The sequence below is a fragment of the Netta rufina genome (genome assembly GCF_964035555.1).
Source record: "Netta rufina genome assembly, chromosome: 6".
Taxonomy (NCBI): Eukaryota; Metazoa; Chordata; class Aves; order Anseriformes; family Anatidae; genus Netta; species Netta rufina.
In genome coordinates this window covers 20,652,063-20,664,068 of record NC_140129.1, presented here as the reverse complement: position 1 = coordinate 20,664,068, position 12,006 = coordinate 20,652,063, and the positions used below count along the sequence as shown (strand labels likewise).

General features: G+C 43.6%; 1 protein-coding gene across 1 annotated transcript in view; it reads left to right on the top strand.

Moving 5' to 3' along the window:
* Positions 1-336: 336 nt before the first annotated feature.
* CERS6 (ceramide synthase 6) overlaps positions 337-12,006 on the top strand; it is a gene marked incomplete at both ends in the record, with an annotated part of 115,515 nt that continues 103,845 nt past the window's right edge. The window contains one exon of the mRNA XM_084289000.1: positions 337-506. Within this exon, the coding sequence (XP_084145126.1) occupies positions 337-506 (170 nt within the window). The remainder of the gene's footprint in view (positions 507-12,006) is intronic.

Sequence of the window (12,006 nt, the reverse complement as noted above, 5' to 3'; positions counted from 1 at the left end):
CCCGGCGGCCGCGGCCCCGAGGCGGCGGCGGAGCAGCGGCGTAACGGCGGGGAGCGGCCGGGAGCCAATGGGGGCCGGCGCGGCCGTGTGACAGGCGGGGCGGCCGCTGCCCCCGCCGGGCGGCCGGGGCGGAGAAGCGGCACAGCCGCGGCGCTCGGTAGCAGCAGCAGTACGAGCAGCAGTACCAGCAGCAGCAGCAGCAGTCTCAGTATCCGCGGCGGGGCTGCCGCACGGCTCCGTCCTCCTCCCCCCCGGCAGCCGCGGTGAGGGAGGCCGGCGGAGCTGAGCGGAGCGGAGCAAAGCGGAGCGGGGGGCGCCGCGGCAGACAAAGCAAAGATGGCAGGGATCCTCGCCTGGTTCTGGAACGAGCGGTTCTGGCTGCCGCACAACGTCACCTGGGCCGACCTGCAGAGCACGGAGGAAGCCTCCTTCCCGCAGGCGGAGGACCTCTACCTCGCCTTCCCGCTGGCCTTCTGCATCTTCATGATCCGCCTGCTCTTCGAGAGGTAACGCGGAGCCGCCCGGCGGGAGCCTCCTGCAGGGAGCGCGGGGCTGGGGGGCCGCCGGCCGGGGGGGCCGCCTCGGGTCCTCCTGCCCCGGCCGGGCCGGGCCGGTAGCGCCGTGCCCTCGGCTCGGTCGCGGTGCGGGCCCGATGCGGGAGGGCGGCGGGCTCCGGGAGCCGGCGCGGCGCGGAGCGGGCGCTAGGAGGCGAGGTCGCCCCGGGAACGGCCCCGGCCTCCTCCACCTGCGGCCCGGCACCGGCGGGCAGGGCCCCGGGGCACCTGGGCACGGCCGGGGCCAGCGGCCACCACCCCGCCGGCGCCCTCTGAGGGCAGCGGGAAGCTGTCGCGACAGGAGGGGTCGCCCGCGATTATCGCCGCGGAGGGGCCGTGGGGCGTGTGTGGGGCGGCTGGGGCGGAGCGGGCTTTCCTGCGCGCTCGCCGCTGTGCCCGCGAAGAACAAAGAGCGGGGGGCCCCACAGCGCCCGCCGCCCTCCCGAGCGGCGCTGCCGGGGCGGCGGAGGAGGGCAGGGAGGGACCGAGGAGGAGCAGCAGCCGCTGCACCCCGGGGAAGGGCTGGCACGGTGCTGTGGCAGCGACGAAATCGCAGCCCTGCGGGGCGGAGCTGCCGCCTGGGCGCTCCCTGCCCTGGGAGCACGGGGCCGGGGGCTGCGGTGCCCGGGGCAGGCTGCGGGTGCTCCTAGAGCCGAGCAACTTCGGTGGTACTCTGCTGGAAGGCAGCAAAACTTGTGGGGAGCACGGAAAGCTGAGCTAGCCGCTTGTCCCGGATGAAATACCGCAGTACGAGTGCAATTAAAGTACCCGGTGTCGGTTAGGTAGCGCCAGATCACTCGCTGGTTGCTGCTTCCCTTTACCGTCTGTACAGCGTGTGCCTCGCCTCGTAGTGCTGAGGGCGGGTGCGTGATTTTGCATCTCTTGCCATCTGAACTGCAACGCGTGTCACAGCAGGGCTGTGTTAGGGGGCACAGCAGTTAGTCACGGAGACAATGTCAGCCTAAACTTAGAAACACGCTGTTTCTGCCGGTTCTGGTGCAGCTGTGTAGCACAGAAGCTACTATGATTTCTTAGTAGTCTGCATCTACCCCCACAGGCTAGCTTTCTTAATTCAATTGAAGTAATTTTTAATTTGGAAGACCATTATATTTGTAAGTGTTGGCTATGCAGATGAGGAATTGGGTACATTTCCATACCTCTTCTATTTTGGCTAGGTTAACTTTGAAATTCAGCTTTGGAAACATGTATTGGTAGCTTGATAGTAGGTGAGAGACCTCCAAAGAGGTTTTATTAACAACTACTTGAGTATGTATTTGTTCCTTTTTAATTTCAAACCGATTGTAAGACTCCAATGTGAGACTAGGATCGGGCCATTTTATGTGAGGTTAAGCCACACAGCCTGGTACAGTTGTGATTTTTAACATACAGCATTTTACTAAAGCAGGCAGAGCAGAAGTGACTGGACCTGCTTCCACTGATCAAAGTAGGAGGATTGTCTTTGAATGAGAGAAAAATCAAGCCTCGTTATTGCTCATTAGTAATGTATTTCATCAGACCTTGGTTTTTTGTTTTCAGGAAGCAAGAGAAATACCTCATGTGCATCATTAATACGAGGTTTGCAGTTAATTCAGTTGGTAAAGCTGTCTGAGATCTGGAAGGGACAAGAGCAGGAATATCTATTAAACTGATGATTTCTTCATTTTTCTGTGTATTAAAACAGATGCATTTTTTTCCTTTCAAAACTCAGTGTTGGTGACTGATGTTATACGTGCTGCATCCTGGAAGAAGCTTTTGCAGATGCGTTCACTGATTTGGCAATGGTAGTGCTTAAAGGACAAATAAAAATAGATGCTGTAAAACAACTTTAAAAGTTCCACGTGTACTTTAAATCCATGGCTGTAGTGAATTACTTGTAACAGAAGCGTGTCCCCTGTTTCCTTCTGCAAGATACCTAACAGGTACTCTTGTAATTCTTTATACTGGTAGGCAAGCAGCCACACAGTGCTGAGAATCTGGTGATTTAGTATCCATTATTTTCTAACTCCTTCACAGTAGCTGGCTGCCAGGGTAGAATAGTTTTACTTTGCTTGCGCTAAAGGATGACTAACTTCCCAGATCTTACTGCTGTAAGAAATACAGTTTCAGGTGGAGCTATGATTTGGACTTCACATATCTGCTTACAAAGTTCTCAATATGGCTGGGGGGTAAAACTTGTCATGCTAAAGATGAAAAGTTGACTTCATTCATATCTATATGTACTTTATATACATATAGAATACATATATTTGTGCGTCCATGTTTTTGTGTGCAACTGTAAGCATAGAACTTGAAAATTTTGTTCTATGTGTATTCACCTATTATTAACAGAGTTAATCCTTCTGGTTGCTTGGTGGATATTTTTGGTTGTGGTGGGTGGTTTTTCCATTTGTTTGTTTCGCTATTCCTTTGAATCATCTAGCAAAGTCCAGAAAAGAATCTAGACGCTTCTGAAATTGTTTTCTTTTCTCTTTTAAATAAAACACTTTTTCTTCCATTTCCCTACCCTGTCATCACTGGCCATCACACTTGTGGATGAAAGGAAAAAGTAGTTTAGAAGAACATTAAGCGTGTTCTGAATCGCTTCGGCAATTGGATCTGATGATGATGAGTGCTCTAGAAATAAGCTTTGCTCACAGGTATAATCTCATAACTGTGAGATTTAGTGGCTCTATCTGCTAAGGCCATCATAGTTATGGATGAGGTGCTGGAATACATTAACAGCCTTTCCTTTTTTCCCTTCCTTCTCATTTATCTCTCTCTTTAAACACAAAGTATATTTTAGAAAACTGTAGCTAAGTGCAATGATAGTGTTACCTAGTAATTCAGAAGATGACATGAGTTCAGCACTGTGGTGGTAATGTGGAGATATATTTCTTCACGGTATCCATTATTTTTTTGTGCTTTTTGTTGTTATTTGTTTTTAAAGGCACATCAGCAATTAAGGATCCCCTTTTGTACTACCCAACACCTTCATCTATAAAGACACAAGAGTTTTTATTACTACCACTCTCTCCAGATCCTCTCTAGTTCTAGAGTGGGCAAAACAGGTTAAAGCTGAATCGAAGTTGATCTAGCTAATAGCAGGGTGCTGCAGCCTCGGTTGGCCTAAAAAGATAAAGAAGCATCTGTTATTCTGGGCAAAATATGATTTTTCTTCTTTCTTCTATGGGATCTCATAGATCTTCACTGCTGAGTGCAACAGCCTTTCCTATTGTCCCAAGCATGTCCTCCGTGAGGGGCATGTGGCGACAAAAATAATATTTGCTCAGCAATCAGTGTGCTTGTCTGACACACAACAAGAGGGTAATTCTCCTCTCCTTTAGAGCCATCTCTTGAGGGAGAGGATGGCTGAATCCTCCAAAAGATGTGCTAACTAAACACATTTCTGATGTGGTCCAGCAATCTTATATCCGAGTCAAGTAACCTTTCTTACTGCGTTCTGTACACTTGGCTCATGTTCTCAAATGTCTTGGTTCTCTTCCTTGCACTGTGGTTGCAATGTGCTTTCTTTCTCTTGCCTTGCAAGCAACAGTTTGGGCTCAGATCTAATAAAGTAGCTCCATAAATTGTCAATCTGGGATTACAGTGCCTTTATTGTCCTCAGGCCTTGTTATAGGGAACATTTCTCTAAGGTGAAGCTGATCATCCTCAGCTGATGGAATGGTTTACATGGTCAGAGATAGCTTGGTTGTAAACAGGAGCAGCCCTCCAGCTGCACTGATTTAAACTGAGCCAGCCTCCTGGTTTAAGATCAGTCAGATCAAGATACTGTAGATGCAAAGCATATGGAAACTTGTGGCTTTTGTATGACGTTTTTCTTTTATAATGATAATTCAGCCTCAAAGGTAACCTCAGCTGGCTCATATGTAGTGAGTGTAACTGTAATTCCTAGTGGATCGGGGCGATGTGACACAACGTATGTGTGAGCATGTATATATATATCGCAAACTGTAACAAATAATTCAGGTGGCAGTACATTAAAGCACTTAAAAGGGTTCTGATATGCAGCATATACATACAAATTTGGCTTTCATCATCCCTAAGATGTTCAGAATTCGTGCTCTCCTATGATAACAGGGAGGTCAGAGAGGATATAGAGCTTGGAACAGTGAGCACGAGCTTTGTGCATTTCCAGCAGCTCAAAACCACTTCTCAGCAGGCCGAGTGAGGCAATGATTGTCATTTTCACTCATCCAAACCTGTTTGTAGGCAGTGACACTTGTAGTTTTCTTGCTTAGTTCCCTGTGTGTTATACCTGAACGATCAGATCATGTCTAATTCGCATGTGTGTAAGTGGATGCAGGTGATCACTGACAGGAACTTCTTCGGTTCTATTTTTATTTATTTTTGTAATTTCTAATAACATAATCAATGTGGTTTTATTGTGTTTTTCATTATTGTTGTTGAAAACTGTTTGATAAATACTTAATTCAGTTGAAATGGAATTAGACATGGAAATTGGTAACTCCCTTACGAAAAGATACTGGCAATGTGAAGAAAGTGACAAGCTATTTCTTTTAAACTTTAACCCATTTCTTTTTTGAAATAGTAGAATCAGTAGAGCACTAACAGTAAATAGATTTAAAATGAGTGTATATCTTGCCGATTGTGCTATCCATTTCTCTGTTTTTCTTTCGGTTTAGTTATTAATCTTCTGTCATTTACATTTTTGTTTATGCAACCAGTTTTTGTTTCCTAGCGTTGCAGTTTTTTGGGTTTCAGTCACTAAAACAACTAGATATCTCACAGCAAAATGATTGGTTTTGCCTTTCTAGCTCTGAGCAGCACAGCGTACGCTCACCCACCTCAGGTGTGACTGCTGGCTGCTACGCATCGCTGTTGCTTGGAGAAAACTGTAGGTGTGTGTTCACATGTAAGCCGAGCATGTTCCTTTAAAAGAAGGCAGAATGGAGAAAATAGGTACCATTTAAATGTCTCTTGTAAAGGCCCATTTATAGATGTACATTAATGCCAATCTCAAAATTGGGAGTTAAATGGGAAATATGTGTTGAACTCCTGTAGAGAATGCCATTAAAACCGATTTCTAAAGTATCCAAGTGACAGCCAAACCACATCCCAGCTGAAGGAAAGGTTCCAGTGACAAGTTACTAGAGGATACTGGGAGCTTATTACTCGGGCAGAGCTGCTATTAGTGGTGTTTTGTCTGAGAACAGGTCCCAGCAAGTGTTAGAAACTTCCATTCAGTTGTCTCCTGGATTCCTGTAACTGTGCAGTTTGATCCAAATTGATGGTGGCTCTTTTTGTTGCTCCTACTTCTGCCTCTGTCACTGATTAACAGGCATTTGCTAAAAATTTCTTCTTGGAAAAAGAAGAGTTTCTGGTATTCTGTTTTTTTTTTTTGTTTGTTTGTTTGTTTGTTTTTTTTGCACATCTGCAGACAGGTTTCTTACCAGTCCATAGAAAATATTTAGTAGATTATCATTTGGGTAAATCTGTTCCCATGACACTATCTCTGTTAATTGTCAGCAGGGTGGAGAGGATGGGGATGCTGCAGTGGAGCAGTGCTTACTTGACCACGCTTGTTGTGTTGTTTTTTCTAACAGTTGAAAAATATTCCATGTTTACAACAATTTTGACAGTTGATTAACATTTAGGATTTCAGTGCCTGTCTCAAGGTCATCTTGGAGTCTTGGAATAAGTTAAAATTACAGTACAAGAGTGCATGGCTTTCATAAGGGGCATAACCTCAGGTAATGTTCAGTAGTCTACTTAAGACTGGAATTAGCACCTCACAGATGATCCAATGAGTACTGATGATTCTTTGGAGGTGTTCATCTAATATCTTGATCACTTTGTGAGCTCATGCACCAGTGACTCCCTTCACTCGTCAGACATTTAAAGGATTTTTCTGGGGGGGAAACAGGGATTTCTGGTCACCTGAGAGAGCAGGAATCACTAATATTTTGCTCAGAGGTGAGCAACGTTTCTGATGATTGGCTAGTCTAAGCTCTTCTATCCTCTGTGAAGAAGTCTTTTCAGCACATGATGAAGAGTTGCAGTCTTCAGTTAGGACCATCTGACGGTCATTGATTTCTCACAGGGATGATACCTTCCCAGTTACTCTGAAGTAGTCAAATGGTGACAGAGGAGGGAGAGTTAAGTACTGAGCGTAGCCAGCTGTCAGCTTAGAGATGACTTTCATAATGTTGGTGGAGCTGTGACTTCTGTACCGGAAGCAGAGAGTGAAATATGATGATTTTTTTTCCTATGTATTTAATACATCTCAAAATGTCACATTTTCCCTTTGTAAACTTTCATACTGTTGAGCTTCATGTAAATGTTACTGATGTTGCATAACCAAATTTCAACTCTCAAGATAGCTGTCTGTATAACTGCTAAGAAAATCTAAGAGCTGTAAAGAAGCATGATACTCAGATCTGTTGTATACTATGTAAAATACAGATATATTTGTATATCAGCCATTAATCTAAGTTGCATTTTGAATAGGGAAGAGCAGAATGCTGAAACCTAACCACAATGTATTAATGAAATATCTTTCAGATCCATTAAGCTAATCCTCATGTTAATATTACAACAAAAGATGTTCCTTAGAGCTTGGTGTAAAATAATTAAAAGCCTTCTTTACACTCACAGGTCACATTAGGATGGTTAAAGGAATACATCTGAACCACTTGCATTTTTCCTCAGTGTGAGTTCAGTAAAAGCTTCCTTTAAATAGTACCTGCTCTGTCTGGGTTTCTCTCCCAACGCTGGGGGTAGGTGGGTGCAGAGACTAACCTGTGGTACTGTAAAAATAAATCAATCAATCTAGCTGACATCATTATGCTAGTGCAAAAAACAAAGGTTAGAACCCTAAAGGGTGTTCATTGGCATAAAATCTTAGATTCCTGATCTTGTTTGTGTTTGCATGTGGGATGACCCAGAGGAAGAAATGGCTCTCTTGTTTCTTTTGTGTGGTGAGATCACATCTGCTTATTGCCTGTTTGCCATCCTTTGAGATAAAGTTTACTTGTGCAAGCAGAAGGCCAAAAAAACAACCAACCAAACAAAAAAAAAAACACACAAGCTTGATAGAAATGAGGCTGAAATCCTTACTTTGGAATTGGGATCTTTTTACTCCCTTCCGTCTGGTGGCAATAATTCAGTTTCTATAAGATATTGTATAAATACCTCACCTTTTGCTGGTGCTGTTGTTTACCACATCACTGGGACTCTCATGATTTTGAAAGAAAGTGGAAGTGAAGGCCACTCAGCTTCTGCTTTGCTGTGATGTTTGGCATCCTGTAGGTACGTGAAACTTCAAACTTGAAAGCTGCTTTTGCAGTAATACTGCCTCCTTGGGCAGATACTACAAACAGGCATAGCTCTCTAGGCCGGAGAGAGAGGCACCTTCATGAGGTGGCAGGGAGCTGCTTATTTGGAAATAGCAAATGCTGCACAGAGCCAAGTAAGGAGCCCCCACTTGCTCATGAGGAGTTGCAGATCACAAAGCGAGTAACTGAAAGGAAGATTGGAGTGGTGTACAGTAACATCTGCTGCACTTGCTTGTCTGTTCTGGCTGTGTGGTGCGTTGGCTCCTCAGAAGGACGCAATAATCCACATAGCTGGAGGCAAGGTGCTGCGCTGCTGAACAAGGCCAGCTTCTTAGGAAATAGAGGGCTTAGCCTTTATAAGGCACCTTTGTAGGTGGGCAGAGTAAACGTGGAATGTTAGTCTACAGCTACAGGGATTGTAGCATAACAAAGAGAAAATGAAAGCTGTGATGAAATGAAAGTGAGCTGAGAAATGTTTAGCATAGCTCAAAGCGTGAACTCAGGTGGCAGGAAGCTTCAAGACCCTGCTCTGTAGGGAGGAGGCCTGCTCAGCTGGGGAGCCGGAGGGCTCCAGCCTCTGGAGCTGACCCAGGGCTGTGGCTTCTCTGGGCATTGCTGTAGAAGATAAAACCAGTGTGTCATCAAGACCAGAATCCTTGCTGCAGCTGGTGAGACCAGTTGCTTGTGTTGAAAACAAGAATGTAAAGGTCATGAGTGAGAATGTGCCTGCTGACAAGCTTTTCCCCAGTTGTCCACTAGATTTGCTTGGACTTCCTGCTCTTTACAACTAGCTGTCCTCCAAAGCATGCTGCTGAACGAGATGATCGGGTCCAATGGGGTGTCTTTATTCCTCTTAAGGACATTATGTTGGAAAGAAGCCTTTGGGAAAAAGAAAGTCAAGCAGTTAGACCACAAGTGGGAGGGTGTTTTGTATGTATTTAAGCAATAATTGGGTGGTAATTGGGTGGTTGATACTTATCTGACAACTTTTCCCACACACCTAGTATGAGAGAAGGGAGAGAACCGAGATGATAAGAGAACAGCCTGAAAATATGAATGGTTCCAAAGCCAAATGCTCCCTAGGATTACAACACCCTTTGAACTAAATTAACTTTGCAGTGATTGCATTGACGTGATTATGACAAATTGAACTGCAGATGGAGTCCTGGGAGTGCTGGTGGACAGCAAGTTGAACATCAGCCAGAAATGTCCCAGTGGCATTCACGGCTGCAATGGGAAGGGGGCTGCCAGCAGGGCGAGGGGAGGGTGATCCCCTGGTACTCTGTACTGGTGAAGCCGTGTTTGCACACTGCAAGACTCAAGGAGGCACCCGGGAGTCCAAGCCTGCAGGAAGATTACAAACTCTAGTGGAAGCCTAAATAGGTGAGGATTAGGTTGAAGTTCACTGTAAGTCTGCAAGTGAAACTCAACAAGGGCAGAGCACACAACATTTGATGGGCATCTGCATATTTTGTTTGCTATAGAATGGGTCTTCCAATTGCTGTTATTGTAGTCTGGCATGTGAACAGACAGGAAGTACATCAAGAAATAGATTTGGATTTTTTCTTCCTTTTCTCTTCTTAAGCACATTCCTGTTCCCTTGTAGGATCAATACTTTGAGTTTCCTACAGCATCAAATCTGATTATAACAGGCAACTTTGAGGATAATTTCAGTTCTGTTCTCCATAAATTGATTCTTCTCCACACTGCAATATTTTAAGATAATTTTGTTCTCAAAAGGATTCATACTTTAGAAAACAGGGAACTCTTATGTTCCCTGTCGAGAGGGAGTGATGGTTGCATACCTTACTGGAAAAGCTTTTATTCCTTTTGTGTTCAAGATAATAAGATTAAATCAGTCTTAGACAAAAACCCTGAGAAATTAGTCTCTAGTTCCACGTTTCCTAGTTGTCTATATAGCTAATACACATATATTTGGAAATGTTTATATATATGTGTGTATGTGCGCAGCACAGAAGAACTTATAAATCACACTGGCATAGTGTCACTGATGTAATACTGCTTTCCTATTTTATTTAAAAAATCATTTAATTAAACCTTGGAAAAACTATGAAATTTTGGAATATCTCATTTTCTAGACCAGCCATCATGTTGTTTGTCGGGGTGGTAGTGAAGCAGTTTGATATTTGACAGAAGAAACACCCTTTATCCTAGTTAATTAATGGAAGTTTTTTTTTGTGTGCGTGCACTAACCTGGAATTGTTATTTTCTAGAGCATTTATATGAAATATGACCAATATTTGGTTTTCTTCCAATTTGGAATGAAATGGAAATTTAGAAATGTCAAAATTTCCTTAGGAACAGCTGTCCTGACTTTCAGCCAGCACAGTTAAATGGGCCTGGTTATAGGACAATGATGTAGAGTTAAAAATGAGATCTCTATAGCATTGTAAGCCTCCAAAAGCATATATTCTTGACCAGTTCTTAATTTTAGAGTTATTCAGTTTATATACGTATGCATGTTGCCTATAAAGTTTTTGTTGTTGTTGTTTAAATCATAACAGGTTAATTTTCTTGAAAATAGGCTGGTGATTTGCTGGAATCATAGCATGAGCTCAAACCGCCAGCCCGGCATTTTATTTTCAGTTGTCAAGATGAAAAGTGCATCAGTAGAAACGGAGCAACACTACTTCATCTTGCTTAATGTTCCAATGAGAGGTGACGTCAAGTTTTGAAGAGAAAGTAGCACTTGGTACATACATAACCTTAACTTGTGTTTTTTCTTGTTTCTTGATGGGGATAATTCATGCATAACTTCACTGGGGTTTAGAGCTTTAAATAGTGACAGCAAATCTCTTAAGTAATGTAACTGAAAGAATAAAAAACGGCCAAGTTATGTTGAAGCATTTGCATTTACACTCATTTTTAAGTGCACTGTAGTTAAATCTTTGCCCTGTTCTTGAGGGTGAGTTTGGTGACACACATCTATAAAATCTCCAAACATGATAGCCATCACGTCTTTATTACAGCCCTGGTGCTTCAATATACAGCTACAAGTTTCTGATTGTTTCAGATCTTCTGAAAAACTGAGTGTTAAGAGTTCAATAAGAGTGCGTTATCTGGGAACAAAATACATGATTCCTGACACACACTCTCGTATGTCTTATCCTACAGCTGTGTCCTCAGTCTCAGAACAAATGTCCCTTGCTTTTTCCTCTTATCTTATCTTGAAAATAATGTTTATTTCTTGTTTTGCATCTTTCTAATCTTTTTCTCCTCTTCTTCATGACCCTTAAATGTTTTCTGTCCTGCAACTGCTCTTGTCTTTGCAACTCAGAAAGAATCGCAGATGGTGCTTTCTTTTTCTGATTTTATTTTGATTCTATTGGTTGTTCTGTCTCAGGGAAGGTTTACTGGAAGGAAGAGTCAAGGCAGCAGATCCCAACATCTAAGCTTTGTTGTTGATAAAATCCTTTGTAGAGATTTCAAATAAAAAGCTATATTAGACCATCTTTACATATAAAAATGGTCTTTAGAATCCAGGTGTTACCACTTCCATATGGTCTTCTCTTTCAGACTTCTGTTAACTGCACCTGGAGGCTTCTGTGAATCTCTTCCAAAGCTTTAGGCCTGCCCACCACACGTGGGCCAGAAAATCCTAAATCATACCCAAAGAATTGAGATTACAATGGTCAGGGCTTTCCATGCTCCCTGCCCAATGAATTCCTACAGTAAGGAACTGTAAATTTATGAAACATCCTAGACTCTGTACATCAGATTAGCTGTCTCTCTTGAATTATTAGCATTCACTTGCCTATATTGCTTTTAGTGTTAAGAGTACATTAATTTTGTGAAACTGCATTACATGCATGAAGAGAGCTTTGTCACACAGCTTTACTTAATTATTTACATACTGGGCAGGTCTGCTGGTGGTGCAAATCACGGTTTGTTCAAGGGTGGTCAGGTTGATTTATACCAGCTGGGGATGCATACTGCTCTTGTGCCTGATTTATTTACTCACAAATGTCCAGAATCTGGTCTTCTGCCAATATAATTAAGGAATTAGCTTCTACAGAATGCAGGTGTTACATCAGTATAAAAACTCTGTGGAAGAGCAGAAATGGTGTGTCATTATATATAGATACATGTAGCCATTTGAATATTGTTTTAGAAATTATGAAGCAAAAGCCGTTTTA